The 20,965-nt window shown below is 40.4% G+C and overlaps 1 protein-coding gene across 1 annotated transcript in view; it reads right to left on the minus strand.

The window, feature by feature from the left end:
* Positions 1 to 19,471, minus strand: part of LOC132867158 (ferroxidase HEPHL1-like) — a 38,021-nt gene extending 18,550 nt beyond the window's left edge. Inside the window, exons 1-4 of the mRNA XM_060899923.1 lie at positions 19,157 to 19,471; positions 11,904 to 12,148; positions 448 to 660; positions 182 to 358 (exon numbers count right to left, since the gene is read on the minus strand). Coding sequence (XP_060755906.1) covers positions 182 to 358; positions 448 to 660; positions 11,904 to 12,148; positions 19,157 to 19,305 — 784 coding nt within the window. The 5' untranslated portion in view covers positions 19,306 to 19,471. The remainder of the gene's footprint in view (positions 1 to 181; positions 359 to 447; positions 661 to 11,903; positions 12,149 to 19,156) is intronic.
* Between the last annotated feature and the right edge of the window lie 1,494 nt (positions 19,472 to 20,965).

Consider the following 20,965-nt stretch of genomic DNA (forward strand, 5'->3'; position numbering starts at 1 on the left):
CTATAGTGAACTGAGAGTAGTGAGTCATTGAGTTCAAACTTTAGGTTCTAACAGAGCAACATAAAAACTAGGTTTGTATCACTTTGGTAGAAGAATATATTTTTTATAAAAAAGTGAGTCTTGGATACCCTTGAATGTGTCCATTCCTAAACAAAGAAAACACTAATCTTGAACCGCTTACAGTGCATAAGGTTGGACTCCAGAAAGTCGTCATCATCTTGAAGATTAGCAGCACCAGGGCTGAACTTGCGAATGTTGTCCTTAAGATACCAACTAAGATTTTCATCGACTACACTGAACATCAGGAAGAACTCTTGATCCACATCAGAGCGTTGAGTTCCAGTGTTGTCTAGGACTCCTGAGAGCAGAAGAATACAAATAACATGTTAAAGCATGTATGTTTGTGTGGGCAAATATACTTTTAGGGAAGTGTCTCCTTAAGGTTACCCTTATTGCAGGTGAGAAGAACCCCGATAAGCCCCGATGCAATGTCTCTAGGTGCATCTACATGGGAGTGGTAGATCCAGGTGAGGCAGGTGGGGTCAGATTCGGTCGGGGCAAACTCTTCTGTCACCTTCCAAGTGTACGTGTATTTTGCACCAGGAGCCACAGCATCATCTTGCTTATTACGACCAGATGTACCATCCGGATACAGTGCACCTGGTGGTCAACAAACACAGACACTTCCTGAAATCTAGAGCTCACCGGAGGCAAGACATTTGTAAGTACCTGGGCAAAAGTTACACTGTGAAGCATGATTAACTAACTAGCCAGCTACTATTATGGTGTGTTTGGATAAAGCTCCGACTAGGTAACAAAAATAAAGAAAATGCCTTCACAACTCAAAATTCCTACTCAGAACCTCAGCAAGTCTCAAGTTTCCTCAACCCCTAAGTATGTGATATTATATGGGGAAGCCATGGCCTAATGGTTTGGGACCAAAAGGTCACCGGTTTGATTCCCTGGACCAGCAGGAATGGCTGAAGTGCCCTTGAGCAAGGCATCTAACAAACAACTGCTCCCTGGGCTGCTCTGGGTGTGCTGTACGTTGCTCTGGATAAGAGCGTCTGCTAAATGCCATTAATGTAATGTAATATTAACATGGCTTATCACAGCATCAACAGCAAACAAAGTATCACTTATTTACTTTACTTAATGGGTTATACTTTATATAGATACTGTATGTTAATCAACCCACTGACAAATTAACTTGTTAAATCTAAACCTTCATTATCATACAGTTTGCTGTTTTGAGGAAGTAAATACATGTATCACTCACATCCCTACCATTAGCTACGGTACCTGGATTTATTGCTAGCAAAAGACAAACATGGATGTTTTTCCCCTCACTTTGTAGCTTGAATACACTGAGGAAGAAAATGATGACTTCAAGTCAAGTCATGCTTGACAAAAAAAACAATTTTTATTTGTTTCGTGCTGTTAATAATAGCCATTGTCGTAAAGGGGTGGCACGGTGGTGTAGTGGTTAGTACTGTCACCTCACAGCAAGAAGGTTCTGGGTTCGAGCCTAGCGGCCGTCGAGGGCCTTTCTGTGTGGAGTTTGCATGTTCTCCCCGTATTTGCATGGGTTTCCTCCGGGTGCTCCGGTTTCCCCCACAGTCCAAAGACATGCAGGTTAGGTTAACTGGTGACTCTAAATTGACCATAGGTGAGAATGGTTGTTTGTCTCGATGTATCAGCCCTACAATGACCTGGCGACTTGTCCAGGATGTACCCCGCCTCTCACCCAAAGTCAGCTGGGATAGGCTCCAGCTTGCCCGTGACCCTGCACAGGATAAGTGGCTACAAATAATGAATGGATGGATGGATGGATGGTATTGTCGCAAAGCAGTTTTACAGAAATATATACATTTTAAACATTTGAATTTATAAATTTATTCCAAATGAGGACTTCCCGTGCAAAAGTTGAACACAGCATTAACCAGCAAAATTTCTTTGCTAAAAATGCATACAGTTTATCCGAACATGTAAATTAAACAAACATATTTAAAAAAAAAAACAGCAAGTCTATGAGCAACACTTATTTGTGAGTTTTATTTCTGCTCAGCTTTTTATGTTTACAGGAAACCAATAACTGTTAGACAAGCTCAAATGAGGTTGAAAGAAAAACAACTCTAAAACTATTCTTGTAAAGGAAAACACCTTGAAAGACACAAAAAAAGGGAAACCACCTCAAGTCTGTTCCAAGATTCATAACATGTTGAGCAGAGCTGACACAAGATGCTACTGCTAAAAAGAATCTGATCTGGTTTAGAATTGCAGGATTCTACACAATACAAAATTTGCCATACTGAGTGTTACCATTAGAGTAGTACATCCGGAGCCATACCTATGTAGAACCTTTGATGCATTTACAATGGAGCTTAAAGGGCTTGACATTGTGAAGTAAACAACAGAGATTTTTTTTTTTACATTTTCTGATTCACAATATTCACAATAACAGTATTTACCACTATATATAAACTCTAGGTTTTCCTGGTAATAATTAGTCATGTTAAGCTTATGAGCTTGATTATGACAAAATACTATGGTTTTGGCTTTCTAAGCATCAACAACAATTTACTATGCATGAATATTTCCTAAGAATGAAGTTGTCAGAAAACTGCCCCTTACCCTAACTTTCGAACTTTATATTGTGGCCTGGCTTATACAAGTTCTTATGATACCATGTGAGATTGATTAGTGGAACTTGATTTGGCTAGAGAATGTCTTATACCAGCTGGCGAAAGTAAAAACTGATCTCAACCTCATTGTGTGCAAGATGCCCTCGACCTTCTCCACTCTATGATCCCCCTGCACATGCAGTAACCTACATAGGAGATTTACAACCTGGCTTCTTGGGCCTGAGAAATAAGATCTGGGTGTTGTAGCACCTTGTCACCTGCTCTTAACACTTTGCACCCAGTGTAAAATGTGTATTTCTGTGGTGTAATTGGTTAACACGGTCACCTCACAGCAAGGAGGTTCTGGGTTCAAGCCCAGCGGCCGGTGAGGGCCTTTCTGTGTGGAGTTTGCATGCTCTGTCTGTGTGGGCACCCTCTGGGTGCTCCAGTTTCCCCCACAGTCCAAAGAGATGCAGTTAGGTTAATATGGGACAGCCTTGGGCTGAGGTGCCCTTGAGCGAGGCGCTTAACTCCCAACTGCTCCCTGGGCGCTGTTAGCATAGCTACCTACTGCTTTGGGTATGTGTGTGTGCTCATTGTGAATGTGTGTGTTCACTGCTTCAGATGGGTTAAATGCAGAGAGGAATTTCACACTGCTGATGAATAAAGTTCTTCTTCTTTAAGCTTTTCCCAACATAGTTGTTATGCTATATTTCTGCTACCTGATTAGGCTGTCTCTCAGAAAACATCACTTTTTTTTTTTTTTATTAGGTATTCCTTCAGAACATGCTCCTTGTCTAAGCTGGAGTTTCCCTGTAAACTGGATTTTCCTGCTTTCGAAATCTTTTATGGAGTTTCCCAATGGATTGAACTTTAGCACCACTGCCAGCAAGGTTACCTCATCATAGCAGTGGAGGTGAGATGTTGAGATAAGAGCTGACTAGGTCTGTCAATCCCAGTAAAGTCTGTTATTTTCCTCAATGTTTCATACTATAGCTAAGCAGGTTCACAAAAACCATACACCTAGACAATGAGCAAACATACAGTACTATAATGAAGGAAGATAACTAGAGATAGGAGACAAAGTAAAGGAAAACCTAACATAATGTGAGTATTAAGGTTTTCGGTTGCCAGAACAACTTGTGTTCTTTGGCATAGATTCGTCAAGTACTGGGGGAATTCTTCAGAGGTGGACAGTAACGAAGTAAGACAGTAACGAAGTACATTTACTTGAGTACTGTACTTAAGTACACTTTTTGAATATCTGTACTTTACTTGAGTATTTTTTTTAAACTTATGACTTTAACTTCACTACATTTGAAAGGCAAATATCGTACTTTTTACTCCACTACATTTCTATCAAGGTCCTCGTGACTCGTTACTATGAAGCAGCTTTGAACATGGATGTTTTTTTTTTCTAAAACGTGATTGTTTTTTTCGCAGGTGACACTGAGACAGCCTATCAGTGACTACGTTTACATGCACATCCAAATCGAGCTGCTGTCGGTAATCGAGCTGAAGGTCCCAGCAGGGTGCCAGAGAAATCCAATCGTACATGCACACAATGAAATCGGGCTATTGTGTGAGGTGCATTGTGCACCCGAGCCACAGGTGGCACTACACGCCCCATCGTGTTGGTACACTTCCAGTTGTCATCATGAAGAAGAGCTATTCAAGAGTGTAAACAAAGTTATCAGTTCCGTGTTCTCCATTGCGCGTTTTTCTCCCGTCCATGAATTTTAATATATTCAACTCCTTAAGCTGAATGAGCATGAACTCTGTCTCCTCATTGCTCCAGAAGTGCACGTTTCTGCTTGCCTGTGGCAGTGGGGGCGTGGTTAAGCGCCGGTCTGTGACAGGAGGGCGGAGCCAGGGAAGGTGAGTGGCAGAACGACGGTACACCTGACGGTAATTAACCTGTGTTTGTGTGTCTTCCCAGTAACCGCGCCCTATTTAAGGAGGCAGAGGGAGAGTAGAGGTGACAGCTCATCCCGGGACTAGAACACAGCGCGCGAGTGTGTGTGTGTGTGTGTGTGTGTGTGTGTGTGTGTGTGTGTGTGTGTGTGTGTGTGTGCTTTCTCTCAAGAATAAAAGTAGGCTGTTAAACTGAAAAGTCTGACAATAAAAAGCCTATTAGTACCAGAAGCTTTGTCCTGCCGTCCTCTGTGCTCCACCCACACTTCAGAGAGCTCTACATCCACATTTTCTCTTCTTCGTTTGTTCCTCCTGACCTCTTATGCTGCTCGCTACTACTGTTGTCATGCCGACCGAGGCTGTTGTGTTTCCCGCTTGTGGTCTCGTCACTCGTCACTTCCGGAAGTAGCTCGACAACTAGCTCGATAGGGTATACATGCACAAAGTAGCTTGGCAGAAATCGCATAAACTAGGTCGTGTAGCTCGATTCCGAGAAATCAAGTTCAGTTCAATTTCAGCCGAATTAAGGTGTATACATGGCATTTTGAACTTCGATTTTAGTCGAGCAACGGCAGAAATTCGATTCTCTCTATGTGCATGTAAACGTAGTGAGTCATTACTCGTCACATCACGTCCATAGACGGGATAAAATCAAGTTCAATGATTTCTCAGCAGCATTATTTGAACACGATCAGTTGATCGCAGAATGGAAGGAGGCGGTTCTTCTGAGGAATGCATGCACCCATGGCCATATCGAGAACCCATTTTTCAGTTTTCTGAAAGGATTAAAGATGCGTTTAGTTTTAAATGTTTGCTTTGTTTGTCTAAAACGAACCACATCACGGCCTACAAAAACTCACCGTCCAACCTGCGGAAGCATATTGAGGGATATAAACGTTTTATTCCAAGAGAAAGCTTGCAACAAAGTTGTCTGTGCTTTAGAGCTAGCGATAACGTTGCAATAGCTATGCAGTCTGGTTAGTCAAATGACTTTCTATGGATTTGCCCGCCAAGTTGCCATCGCCTTGCCCACGGCTAATGTGAACACATAGCTAGTTAACTTGGACACTGTTAGTTAGCATGTAAACATGGAGTTACGCTAACATGAATAATGTTAACTTATCTGAAGTCCTTTCAGAAATATGTTTTAGCATAATTATTTTCTGTGCAAGCTGCATTTACAGCTATTCCACTGTCTTCATGATTAATATACACATACATGTGTGCACACACTGCCAGAGCTGTGTCAAAGCACTACCATGCTGCTTTGTGGGGGTGGGTAGGGACTGGGTAGTAATTCCAGTCGGTTGCTTCAGAGGCATTAGGTTTTGTGTGGCAGTAATACAACAATGCATTGACAAAAAATATACTTTTAATACTTAAGTATTTTTAAAAGCATGTACTTCAGTACTTTAACTTAAATAAAAATTTGACTGGACAACTTTCACTTGTATTGGAGTAACATTTGACCAGTGGGATTTGTACTTTGACTTAAGTAATAAAGTTGGGTACTTTGCCCACCTCTGGAATTCTTCCAAAAGATATTCCCTCATTTGGTGTTTTGATGATGCCTTTATCACACATGGCTCCAAAATCTGCCAACTGGGTTGAGAACTGGTGAATGTGAAGGCCATAGCATATGATTTACATCACTTTTATCCTGATCAGATCATTCAGTGAACCCTCTTGCCCTGTGGATAGAGGCGGGGTCATCCTGGAAGAGACCACTGCCATTAATATCAAGGTTTCGACAAAATGTTTCAACGGTGAGCATTCAGAAGAACTCTGCACTCATATTTTATTCTACTGGGACAATGGGATGCAAACAGTACCAGCTATACAAACAAACAAACAAACAAACAAACAAACAAACAAACAAACAAACAAACAAACAAACAGTGTCCCATATACCATAACACAGCTACTGTTTTTCCCCTTTAACTTTTCCCCTTTAACCCATCTATTTTTACACAACATTCAAAATCAACAGGACCCTGAACGGCCCTAAAGTTTAAACGGTAATCATTAAGGAGCACTGCAGTTAGTGGATTTATCTGAATAATTGACTTTATTGAACAGTGTATTGCAGCAACAAAGAACACTGGGCAAGATGACACTGCCAGTTTCCTCTGAGAAATTAACCTTCATCCTACCAAGTGGGGTCCATCTGGACCCCGCACCTATATGTTTGTTTGCCATTTTAAAAATATGTGACATACTGCCTCACCGTTTTATGAATTTGTCGGAATTTATGTCTTAATTAAAACACTAAAGCACCGGAAGATCAGCTTTTTGCATTGTGAAGGTATAATTAATTTGTTACTGGGGTCCAACCGGACCCCAGAGTAAAGTTTATCTGTCTTTCATTTTATAATTGAATAGCACACTGAAAGTTAACTTCTTTTATTTCTTTTATGTTCCATAATGAAACTACCAAGGCATTCCTTCTTGGGGTCTGTGTGGACCCCACTGCTGCAATAAGCACAGGCTGCAAAACAAAAGCCCTAAATTATTTTACAATTACTTTTTTGTTTTAAATTCTGTAAGAAAAGACCTAAGTTGTAATCCAGAATGTTTTACAGCTGTATGAGCTGCAAAAATCATGTATATAATGCCAATTTTTTTTGTGGCGCTATAATTTGCTACATGTATGCTAGTTATTGCAATATTATTGCAATGTTATTGCATTTATAATACATCATTGATATTCAGCCATAGTGGATTTTGTTCTTCAATAAAGTTATGTCTGTTTGCTGCATTGAATTGGTTCTTACTGCATTGATTTCAAGGTATTCCCTCCTGGGGTCCATACGGACCCCGCCTGGTAGTTTGTGTATGTAAAATTGGCTGGTAGGATGAAGGTTAAGTGTGTTCTTTATGCCTTGGGCCCTTTAGTGTATTGCTGTTATTAATACAAGATGTTCTGAACAAAACTTATCTGGTGAGTTTGTCTTTATAAGCTTTAATTTTAAAGAAAAGTATTGGGGTCCAAACGGACCCCACATGGTAAGATTAAGGTGTAAAATAGCATGGTAGGATGAGGGTTAAAGATTGTGCCAATTATTACACAATTGCAGTGTAACATTATACATTACGCCTCACATGGTCAATCAATATCTCTGTGTTGCAAGTAGCAACCAGAGTTTTCCATATAACGGACAGTTGCAAAAGAAGAACACCTAATTATCTAAAGAACCCATGAGGAACCTGCAAATAAACACTATTTTGGTAATTTGCCTTTCTCATGCACATTCCTCTCCCAAAAGAGTGTGAATTCAGTTGCACTATACTATAAAGGTTTTACTTAGGTTTACTTGCTAGATAATAAAATACTATCTATGATACTGTGGTTAATAGAGCATAATTAGATAAAGTATGTATCTGTAGCTATAAAGCCTACAGCCCAAAATCAGTTGCAAAACAGGCCACGCCTTTGGGATTTCTCCTGAATCTCCTCATGGCCAGTTCTAGCCTGTCAATGAATACCAAGAAACCTGCTCATACTCATCCTCAGTCTAAATAAGCTGGTCCATGCATATTATAATCTATTTACAGCAAATCATTGTCCTTCCAAGTAACAAAAAAAAAAAAAATCAATAGAAATAAATGGAGACCTTAAGATCTTTGTCAGTGAGTTTCAAAAGAGGAAAAAAAAAAACACTACAAAAACATTTGCACTAAAAATGCAAAACACTCTCCATGAAAGAAATTATATTCCCACTCAAGGTTGTTGATCTGAATCGCCTCATTCGGAATCCCATTTTTTCTCTTTTCTTTATACTCAGCTTCTCTTGGTCTTGGTCACACCGACAATGAAGTCTAGTAGGCATGTAACGATATTTCGTGTGATAATAAATTGCGATAAAAATTTATGACGATTTGAATCAATGAAATAAAAAAAGAATCATGATTATTTTCAGGCTGAAAAAAATCTCTTAGTTTTTCCTATCTATAATTACATTGTTTAGACAGCACAATAGCGTGAATGCATGCGACTTCATCCTAGGCAGAAGTAACACAGCTCTAATGCTGGGAAAAAAACACACACACACACACACACACACACACACACACACACACACACACACACACACACACACATAAAACAGATCTAAAATGGGAAAGAGCTGTTGTGCGATTCTCATCTCATCTCTAGCCGCTTTATCCTTTTACAGGGTCGCAGGCAAGCTGGAGCCTATCCCAGCTGACTATGGGCGAAAGGCGGGGTACACCCTGGACAAGTCGCCAGGTCATCACAGGGCTGACACATAGACACAGACAACCATTCACACTCACAGTCACACCTACGGTCAATTTAGAATCACCAGTTAACCTAACCTGCATGTCTTTGGACTGTGGGGGAAACCGGAGCACCCGGAGGAAACCCACGCGGACACAGGGAGAACATGCAAACTCCGCACAGAAAGGCCCTCACCGACCACGGGGCTCGAACCCGGACCTTCTTGCTGTGAGGCGACAGCGCTAACCACTACACCACCGTGCCGCCCTGTTGTGCGATTGACTCTACAAATATATTTCACAAAAAATCTGAGCTAGGAGGTAATACAAATGTTCATAAAAGTTTATTAAGAAAAGGTGTATTTGTTTTTAACTTTTTTCATTTTTAATAAAAGGAATATTTTTTCAATAGGCTATTATATTTTACTCAAACCTTTACAAATGTGGGTAAATAATTATTGTTTGTAAGAAAATGAAACCAAAGTTGTTTTTTATTTTAAAAAATAAATATTTAAGTTGATAAAGAATAGGAAAATAACTTGCATTTTTGATAAAAATTCTCTTTTTTTTTACTAGAGGTTTAAAAAGAAATCTGAGCTCTCTATTTACAGACTGCTGAAAGATAAAGAAAAGATAAAGAAAAGCAAATAGAGGTAGTAGAAATGTTTATAAATGTTTATTACGAAAAGGCCTACAGTGGTGCTTGAAAGTTTGTGAACCCTTTAGAATTTTCTATATTTCTGCATAAATATGACCTAAAACATCATCAGATTTTCACACAAGTCCTAAAAGTAGATAAAGATAACCCAGCTAAACAAACGAGACAAAAATATTATACTTGGTCATTTATTTATTGAGGAAAATGATCCAATATTATATATCTGTGAGTGGCAAAAGTATGTGAACCTCGAAGATTAGCAGTTCATTTGAAGGTGAAATTAGAGTCAGGTGTTTTCAATCAATGGGATGACAATCAGGTGTGAGTGGGCACCCTGTTTTATTTAAAGAACAGGGATCTATCAAAGTCTGATCTTCATAACACATGTTTGTGGAAGTGTATCATGGCACGAACAAAGGAGATTTCTGAGGAGCTCAGAAAAAGCGCTGTTGATGCTCATCAGGCTGGAAAAGGTTACAAAACCATCTCTAAAGAGTTTGGACTCCACCTATCAACAGTCAGACAGACTGTGTACAAATGGAGGAAATTCAAGACCATTGTTACCCTCACCAGGAGTGGTCGACCAACAAAGATCACTCTAAGAGCAAGGCGTGCAATTTTGTGGATGGATGAGACCAAAATAGAACTTTTGCTTTAAATGAGAAGTGTTATGTTTGGAGAAAGGAAAACCCTGCATTCCAGCATAAGAACCTTATCCCATCTGTGAAACATGGTGGTGGTAGTATCATGGTTTGGGCCTGTTTTGCTGCATCTGGGCCAGGACGGCTTGCCATCATTGATGGAGCAATGAATTCTAAATTATACCAGCAAACTCTAAAGGAAAATGTCAGGATATCTGTCCATGAACTGAATCTCAAGAGAAGGTGGGTCATGCAGCAAGACAACGACCCTCAGCACACAAATCGTTCTACCAAAGAATGGTTAAAAAAGAATAAAGTTAATGTTTTGGAATGGCCAAGTCAAAGTCCTGACCTTAATCCAATCAAAATGTTGTGGAAGGACCTGAAGCAAGCAGTTCATGTGAAGAAACCCACCAACATCCCAGAGTTGAAGCTGTTCTGTATGGAGGAATGGGCTAAAATTCCTCCAAGCCGGTGTGCAGGACTGATCAACAGTTACTGGAAACGTTTAGTTGCAGTTATTGCTGCACAAGGGGGTCACACCAGATACTGAAAGCAAAGGTTCACATACTTTTGCCACTCACAGATATGTAATATTGTATTATTTTCCTCAATAAATAAATGACCAAGTATAATATTTTTGTCTCATTTGTTTGACTGGGTTCACTTTATCTACTTTTAGGACTTGTGTGAAAATCTGATCATGTTTTAGGTCATATTTATGCAGAAATATAGAAAATTCTAAAGGGTTCACAAACTTTCAAGCACCACTGTATTTGCTAGTAAGGGTTTTTTTTTTCATTTTTAATAAAAGGAATATTTTAGTTAATAGGATATTATATTTTACTCCAACCTTTACAAATGTGGGTAAATAATTACTTCTGGTTATTAAGAAAAGGAATATTTAAGTTGATAAAGAATAGGGAATAAATGTTCCACTTGGTAATTTCTTTCATTTCTTTCTTTTTTTTACAAAAAAATCGTGGGAAAATCAGATCGTGAACTGAATTGTTCACTGTGTGAATTGTTACATGCCTAAAGTTTAATGTTTCACAACCGTCTATGCTGTTTGGGTCCTGTGGCACAGCTGAAGGATTGCAGTTGGTGGTTACATGAGCAGGAAAACGCAGATGTGTACCCAAACACACTCTATTGCGGCTGATAAGTGACAATGTCGCCCTAACGACCTGGGTCAGGTATGAAAGTAACACTGCAGTGTAAGCAGATCAGAGATTGAGGTGATTTGTATGAGCACCTTGAACTGTTTATATATTTTAGTTTTTTATTTATCCTTTATTTAACCAGGGTAAATCACATTGAGACGGAAGTCTCTTTTCCAAGTGAGCCCTGGCCAAGAAAGGGCAGCACCTAGCTAGAATATAAAACATACAAACAAAAAAATGCAATACAACATACAAAAGAAATAAGGACGTAAACAAAATAAGGAAAATATAATAACGACAATCTAAAAGCATATACTTGGTCAACTGCATGCGATGCTCTGCAGCTCACCTTCAAAGCAAACTACTGATCATGCAATATAACACCAATTTCAAATGGCAGTCCCCCCCTCCCCCTAAAAAAAGGTATTTTGTGAGAAACATAATAATAATTTAATTTTTAGCTTTGGTAGATAATGCTTTTCAAAATCAGAGTGACATCATGTGATATTTTCTCTTAAAGAAGCACAAATCATGTCTTGATCTCTAGTCACTGAAGACAAAATGATTTATGTGAATTCCACAACTCCCACGCTTGAGGAGACTTTGCAGCTGACAAATGCACAGAACCTCCCTCCTAAAAAACAACAACAGAGACCAGTCCTACCTTCAGAATCCTTCTCATAAAAGACTCCATGAGGATGGATTGAATAATTTCGAGATGCAAAGTTCTTCATGTGCACCACGATGTCATCACCCACTTCTGCACGGATCACGGGTCCAAGGAAGCCCAGCTGCACTGGCTTAGGGATCTCAGTAGAGAAATTCTCATTTGTGTACTGCTTATACACAGCTTTTTTGTACACGCTACCAATCCGGTTTGGACCATTGTCCAGAAATATCGAGGCATGCCTTTAGAGATGAGAGAAGTCACAAAAACAGAGAAAAATTAAGCATAAATGTGTTGACCATCATTAAACTGTGTGGTTTATTTCACTGCAAATGAAAATCGCTTTTCATGGCAAGTCAGTATGCAGGTTTCCACTGCAGTTTTGCGCAAAATAGAAGCAAATTTATTTTTTAAAAAGTCGATAAAATGCAATTGCAAATGTCTGTGTTTCCATTGAGTGATTCTAAACAATTAAAGCTAGGTTTTCTCCTCCATGATAGTCATTCCAATTAAGCATGGCCACGGATCTCCAAGACCTGATAACTGTTTTCGTAGCTATTTCGAATGCAAAAAAAAGTGTTTCCATTTCAATTTCGTGAAAACAAATCGTTCGAAAAACCACGTCATGTGAGCATATCAACTTTTTTGTGATATTTGAGTTTTTTTAAATTCACACAATTCCATTACTCATTATTTCGTTTGCAATTTCAAATTACGCATTAAGCAGGTTACAGGTAGACTGCCTTTCAGATTTTTCAAGTTTAGGTCATAAAAAGAATTTTCCCCAACACCCAATTATTTTTGTATCATGGATTGAAGGCTACTGAATTTGAATCACAGACTTCCAATTTTATTAGATTTAAAAAAAAAAATAGAATAATTAATGAATTTAGGACCACGTGGTCTCCACTATTTTTTCCTGCTTCACCATGACCCAATTCAAGATACTACACCATGCATCACGTGGTGGGCTTTCCCCGTTCGCGCAAGGCATTGTGGGATACAAATTTGAAACGGGAGAGAAAAATGGAGGACGTGAGTGTGTGAATGAAATGTGAAAGACCAACTACAGTAACAGAAAGCCAAAAGAAAAGACGTTATGTTGCGAAGGAAAGGAAACACAGGACCAAACTAATAAATATCAGCGGTCAGCGAGCATCTCGGTGTGATCAGCTGTTTGTTTAGCAACAGAATGATGTAACTGTCAGTGCACAGTCAAAGGTAAACCTGCGCATGCGTACACGGACTTCCTCTGTCTGCTTGACTGTGCGACGCGAGCGATTTTATGTACATTATTTGCAAGGGAATCCCCTCAAATTAAATAACTTCCCAGCCACAGAATGGCCTTTTTTTTTAAAGATATTACAGAAATAAACATATATCACAATGACCAAATTTTAGAGGGAACTAAATTTCACCGATTTTATGAAATCGAAAGGCCATTTAGCTTTCATGGAAACCTGCCTAGTGTCGCTTTCGCATTTCTTATCTTGATAACAAAATGGTTATTGTACATAAGGCTGCAAGCATATAAGGTGTTTTTTACATAATTTTTTTGCAGAAATACATTTTTTGTTGATATGAAAGAAGAACATTTTACATTCTTACCAGTCCTATAGTTATTATCTGCTAACTAACTAGCCAAAGCAGTCCATAAGTTATAAATTAAAATATCCAGTTTTATACACATTCCATAAAACTAATATACAGTACTGTGCAAACGTCTTAGGCACATGTAAAGAAATGCTGTAGACCAAAAAGGGCTTAAAAAATAATGAAATGAAATGTTTCAACGTTAAAAAAATATATAAACAGCAGTAAGCCATAATAAATGAAACAAAGTCGATATTTGGTGTGAGACGACCCTTTGCGTAAAAAAAAAAAAAAATGAGTGCAGTTTTATAAAGAAATGAGCTGTAGGTTTTACTGAGCATCTTGCACAACCAGCCACAGTTCTTCTGGACACTTTGACTGTCACACTTGCTTCTTCATTTTGCACCAAAACCCAGTAGCCTTCATTATGTTTTCTTTTTTAATCTGAAAAGTGCTCTCTTATGTAATATGCTGCTCAGATACAAACTTTTTTTTCTGTAACATGTAATTTTGTGCTGGAAAACGAAAGTTTGGACTCTAAAATGTTTTTGTACTGAATCGATAATGTATTAGTCATAAAATAGAAATCTAGAACAAAGTTTGTATTAAAAAAAAATAGGGTGCCTAAAACTTTTGCACAGTACTGTATCTCGGAAAATTAGCCGAAAAAATAATGCAAAAAAATCAATTAAGACTGGATTAGAATCCTGACATCATAAAGCAACACTGATTTTACGGCAGGGTTTTAAAGCAACTGATTACAATAAAATAATAATCACATTGGAAAATCAAATGAAATTAAAACGTATGCCAGATGCTGGTATCTAAGATGCCTTAAACTGATAAAACACCGTACAGGTAGTACAAAAAAAAGAAAAACATTAGACATCGTCTCACAATGCTGGAGACTTAGCAACAACAATATAGCAAGAATAAGTAGTGTTGCAGCAAATCTTTTAAAGTAACGATCAATCAAAATGATGATGTTGGTCAATGAAAGCGCATCCTAAGTGAAAACTGAAAGCACTATAAAACAGACTAATAGTTGTTGTGGGTTTTTTTTCTGTGTAGCATAAACCAAAAGCTGCACTGAGCTTAACAGTGAAAGGAGGCAGAAACGGATTATGATCAACTCCAACCAAAAAAGGTCCTGTTTCTCGAAACTGATCCCTGCCTGTTTTTACAGTTAATCACACCCCTTACCACTGTCAACTGAAAATGCGCTGCAAGAGGTAATCTGAGATAAGGCCCAGATAAGGAACCTGATAACCCCACTGATAACACTTGAGCGTTTTTTCCACAGTGAGTGTTACACAATACTTAAAGTGTTCATTAGCATTAGAACTGACATTCTCAGATGTTCATCATGGTAAAACCCTGCCCTATTCTAATGCTAACACATTTTCTTTTCTCTCCTCACAAACTGACTCTCAAAAGACCACAGCAGAACCTAATTCTCATTCAGATGTAAATGACGCCTTAATGTGCTCAGTGCTCTGCGTCCTGGCCTTGAAATTTTTTTTTTTAATTGGTGTAGTGGTTAGCACTCACAGCAAGAAGGTTCTGGGTTTGAGCCCAGTGGCCGAAGGGGGCCTTTCTGTGTGGAGTTTGCATGTTCTCCCTGTGTTTGCGTGGGTTTCCTCCAGGTGCTCCGGTTCCCCCCACATTTCAAAGACATGCGGTTAGGTTATCATGGGGCGGCCTTGGGCTGAAGTGCCCTTGAGCAAGGTACCTAATCCTTAACTGTTCCCCACGCGCTGTAGTGTGGCTGGTCACTGCTCTGCATGTGTGTGCATGTATTCACTGCTTCAGATGGGTTAAATGCAGAGGTTGAATCTCACTGTGCTTGAGTGTGTATGTGACAAATAAAGGTTTCTTCTTCTTCTTCTTCTTCTTCTTCTATTTACGTATATATAAAGAATATGAAAATAAATGTTGCATTTTTTGGGGAATAAAATTTTCTTCATTTATTTTATTTTCTCAAAAATATCATGGGACAATCAAATCGTGAACCTAATATTGTGACTCGTTACATGCCTACATACTTCCCTTAACGAGTCACCCTGTTTAGGGCTGCTACGCTTCCAGGTACCCGTCATTCTGCACCTCAGGGACCTGTACCTGCTCCCAGAGGACATTACAGTGAAATGGTAGTTGTGGAAGTGTGTGATGTTCTGTAACCTTTGCTGTTGTGTGTTATTGTTACATTACATTACAGGCATTTAGCAGACACTCTTATCCAACATACCCATAGCAGCCTGGAGAACAGGAGGGGTTAGGTGCCTTGCTACAGGGCACTTCAACTTTTCCTGCTGATCCAGGGAATCGAACCAGCAACCTTTTGAGCCCAAAACTGCTTCTCTAAGCTTTAAGCCATGGTTTCCCCCATAACTACCCAATGCTCTGGGTATGTGTCTGTGCTCATTGCTCACTTGTGTGCATATAATCACTGCTTCAGATGGGTTAACTGCAGAAAGGAATTTCCTGTGCTGTGTGTACATGTGGCTGCTTCTTTTGTACTATTGTATTTGCATCGCCTTACAGTTGAGCCACGAGAGACTGGTTGTGGGGGACGTATTATATCAGCAGCATTGTTAGTTATTCATGTGAGTTTGGCCCAGTTTGTGACAGACCGAGAGTGTGTAAAGACCAAGATGCTTTAAACAATACTTTTTTTTTACAGCAGTAGATGGAGATAGGGCGTAACATGGAGTTCTTTGTGTCGTACAGTTTTCACAAGCACCATATGGCTGCATTAAGTACAGCGTGGGTGCATCCTGCCATCTGATGAGAATATAAAACATGAAGCAAAATCAGCAGAACCAAACCAAAAACAGGAAGCTGTACTTGTTATTCTGACTCTCTCAATGCCCAGACAAAAAGGTAGTGAATGTAATCAGACAGAATAAGAACTGAACTGATACACAACTCAGAGCAAAAGGTTATAAGTGAGCCAGAAAAGCTGTTTGGATAATACTGCCTAGTCATCCTAATTGTCTTCATCCGTTTGGTCAACTTTCCGTCTTTGCAGATGGTCCGAAATGTTTACTATAAAGACTGCACGTCCAAAAACAGTTCCTTTTTCCATTTTGGTCTGTCTTCCTTCCTGATTTCATCTCAGGAATGTTTCTTCCTGTAAATGTCAGGACATCACAACCCTAAACACATCCAGATTTCTGTGCATCTGCATTTCTTTGTGACAATGTCTGGTGTTAATCGAGATGCCATGCAAATAGAACTGAACTGAGCATAAACATGAGGTTAGAGGCAGTTCATGATATGGAGACCAGAGGTGGACAAAGTACCCAACTTCATTACTTAAGTCAAAGTACAGATCCCACTGGCCAAATGTTATTCCGATACGAGTGAAAGTTCTTCAGTCAAATTTTTTACTTAAGTTAAAGTACTGAAGTATTTGCTTTTGAAAATACTTAAGTATTAAAAATACATTTTCTGTCAACACATTGTTTTATTATTGTCACAACGCTTATAATACCTCATGCCTCTGAAGCGACTGACTGGATTATTTTGTGAATTCACAAAATGAATGCATGCTGTGCCATCATGTTGGTTTAACGTTAAGCTAGCTAGTCAGTGAAGCTCCACCTGACATGCTAGCAAACTCTTTTCAAACTCAAAATCATATTGGGTAGCTAATGCTACTAGAAAAGAAAGATTTCTACATTCTGTTTATTTGGTAAGATTATGCTAAAACATATTTCTGAAAGGACTTCAGATAAGTTAACGTTATTCATGTTAGCGTAACTCCATTTTTACATGCTAACTAACAGTGTCCAAGTTAACTAGCTATGTGTTAACGTTAGCCGTGGACAAGGTGATGGCAACTTGGCAGGCAAATCCATAGAAAGTCATTTGACTAACCAGACTGCATAGCTATTGCAACGTTATCACTAGCTCTAAAAGCACAGACAACTTCACTGCAAGCTTTCTCTTGGAATAAAACTTTTATATCCCTCAATATGCTTCCGCAGGTTGGCTGGCGAGTTTTTGTAGGCCGTAATGTGGTTCATTTTAGGCAATCAAAGCAAACATTTAAAACAAAACGACTCTTTATTCCTTTCAGAAAACTGAAACATGGGTTCATGGGCCATGGGTATGTTCATTCTCCAGAAGAACCGCCTCCTTCCATTCTGCCATCAACTGATCGTGTTCAAATAATGCTGCGGAGAAATCACTGATCTTGATTTTACCCAGTCTATGGACGTGACATGACCCTAGTGATTACTGATTGGCTGTCTCAGTGTCACCTGTGAAAAAACCAATCACGTTTTAGAAAAGAAAAAACATCCACTTTCAAAGCTGCTTCACAGTAACGAGGACCTTGACAGAAATGTAGTGGAGTGAAAAGTACAATATTTTTCTTTCAAATGTAATGAAGTTAAAGTCATCTCATTATCTCTAGCCGCTTTATCCTGTTCTACAGGGTTGCAGGCAAGCTGGAGCCTATCCCAGCTGATTACGGGCGAAAGGCGGGGTACACCCTGGACAAGTTGCCAGGTCATCACAGGGCTGACACATAGACTCTTACCCCTTTTCCACCAAATCAGTTCCAGGGCCAGTGCTGGTGCTGGTTCACAACTCGTTCAACTTGCGAGCCAGCTAAGAACCAGTTTGCTTTTCCATAGCTCGCGGTGTTAACGGAAGACACGTCATTACGTCACTGTATACGTCAGTTACGTCACTACGTTTGCATAAAGCTTTGCGTGAATATCGAAGCAAAAACAACACGGAAAAAGCAGCAGCAGCAACAACAACAACAACAACAATAATAATAATGGATGACTTCGCGTTTGTACAGCTGCTGCTTCTCGTCGCTTAAAAATGGCAATCTTTCGCGGTCTTGTTATTGTTGTTGGTCTTAACAACTCCGCTCCCCCGCTGAAGTAAGCGGTTCTTTCCTCTGGCCCAGCAGAGAGTTGGTGCTAGCCTGGAACCGTTTTTTCTGGCCCCAGAGCCAGTTCTTTGTCAGTGGAAACAGAAAACCCGGTTCCAAACTAAGCACTGGCCCCGAACCAGCCCTGGAACTGCTTTGGTGGAAAAGGGGCAACAGACAACCATTCACACTCATGGTCAATTTAGAGTCACCAGTTAACCTAACCTTGGACTGTGGGGGAAACCGGAGCACCCGGAGGAAACCCACACGGACACGGGGAGAACATGCAAACTCCGCACAGAAAGGCCCTCGCCGGACACGGGGCTTGAACCCGGACCTTCTTGCTGTGAGGCGACAGCGCTAACCACTACACCACCGTGCCGCCCAGTTAAAGTCATAAGTTTCCAAAAAAAAAATAAAAATACTCAAGTAAAGTACAGATACTCAAAAAATGTACTAGTACTCAAGTTTGTTACTGTCCACCTCTGATGTAGGCATACTGTATGAGAACATGTATGAGAACATTTACACTATATCACACTCAGAGTTTGGTTGTTACTTGTGATAAAGAAGAAGCATCTATGAAATCACTTCTCTATGCAACTGTCTTTTTTTAACACCAAACAACATGCAGTATGAAGGAAATATGAATGGAGGAAACTCTGGTTTGTATATTAATACTACTACTACTAATAAAAGCAATCTGAGATGTGCACTGATGACTGTTGACAGTGTAAATATAGTCTTGTTGAACTGAACTTACTCGTCTTGTTTGATTTTCAGGCCATTGATCAGATTCTTTCCACTAGGTGCATAATTCCAGTAGACCTCATGAATCGCGATATAATATGTTCTGGTAAGACATCGGCACGATCCGAGCAGGATCAGAAAGATCAGACAGCTTGTAGTCATTGTAGGAAGAGTCGCAGATGAGTGAAGAGATCAGGTCAAACAGCAGGATTTGGATTTGTGCGTGTGTGTGTGGGTGTGTTTCTACAGAGCGACGAAGGGAGGCGAGAGCCAGTTGTGTGTGTGTGTGTGTGTGCGAGAGATAACAGATCGATGTCGTCACTAAACTAAAACTGAAAGTGTTCTCTGGCAGCTTCTCTGGGGGATCGTAGGTAAATTTCCGTTTCCCAGAAAAAAAGACGTTTCTTGAGCGACTTCCGGTTTTGTAAACATAGAAACAAGGCATACACTGTGTACCCCTTAGCAAAAAGTAGTATACTTAAAGTTCATTTTATTAAGTATGCTTCAGTATAAGTATAGCAAGTATACTACCAGTGGCGATCCTAGAGTGATTTACTCCCCGGGCGAAACCCCCTGCTGGCGCCGCCCCCCGGCCCAACCCGACAACCACCTCCCACCCAGCACCTAAAGGCCTCTGCATGCTCTTGCGACAAGGCTTTCGCAGATAGCTTTTCGCAGACAGTTGTAATTTATCGTTGAGCGGGGAGTAATAGGCGTGCGCGATGTTATTCACCGCTACAACGCAAGGGGGCGCGAAGTCGCGAAATCACTAGGAGTAGTTGGTGGGTGTGGTTAGTGGAGTGTTTATCCTCCGGTTACTTAAGGCCAATTTATGCTGACAACCCAGTCCTCGCAGATAGCGTCGCAGACAGTGTCTGCGTAGCCCCCCCACCTTCGCAGATGCTCTGCGTGCACCTCCCAAAAATTGTGACCACCGCAGAAGCCTCGCAGACAGCGTCGCAGACAAGAGGGCTCTGATTGGTCCACTCTACAGGCCTCTGCATGCTCTTGCGACAAGGCTTTCGCAGATAGCTTTTCGCAGACAGTTGTAATTTATTGTTGAGCGGGGGAATAGGCGTGCGCGATGTTATTCACCGGCACAACGCAAGGGGGCGCGAAGTCGCTAGGAGTAGTTGGTGGGTGTGGTTAGTGGAGTGTTTATCCTCCGGTTACTTATAATGACTAGAACTTTTTTTTTTATAATGACTAGAACTGGAGTCGTATAGATGTACGTACTTCCTCACTTCCTCAATCAACCGCTCTTCGTGCTGCTCCATCTTCGCTCGTGTTTTTAAAAATGCCGGTCGTGAAAACAAAAACCGGGAAAGTAGGGAAGCGGAAGTGCGTGTACAGCGGGTAGAGTGGACCAATCAGAGCCCTCTTGTCTGCGGCGCTGTCTGCGAGGCTTCTGCGGTGGTCACAATTTTGGGGAGGTGCGCGCAGAGCGTCTGCGAAGGTGGGGGGGCTACGCAGACACTGTCTGCGACACCGTCTGCGAGGACTGGGTTGTCAGCATAAATTGGCCTTACATCCGCTGTACACGCACTTCCGCTTCCCTACTTTCCCGGTTTGGTTTGTTTTCACGACCGCCATTTTTAAAAACATGAGCAAAGATGGAGCAGCACGAAGAGCGGTTGATCGAGGAAGTGAGGAAGTACGTACATCTATACGACTCCAGTTCTAGTCATTATAAGTAACTGGAGGATAAACACTCCACTAACCACACCCACCAACTACTCCTAGCGATTTCGCGACTTCGCGCCCCCTTGCGTTGTAGCGGTGAATAACATCGCGCACGCCTATTACTCCCCGCTCAACGATA

This window comes from Neoarius graeffei, chromosome 19 (genome assembly GCF_027579695.1).
Source record: "Neoarius graeffei isolate fNeoGra1 chromosome 19, fNeoGra1.pri, whole genome shotgun sequence".
In the NCBI taxonomy this organism is placed as follows: Eukaryota; Metazoa; Chordata; class Actinopteri; order Siluriformes; family Ariidae; genus Neoarius; species Neoarius graeffei.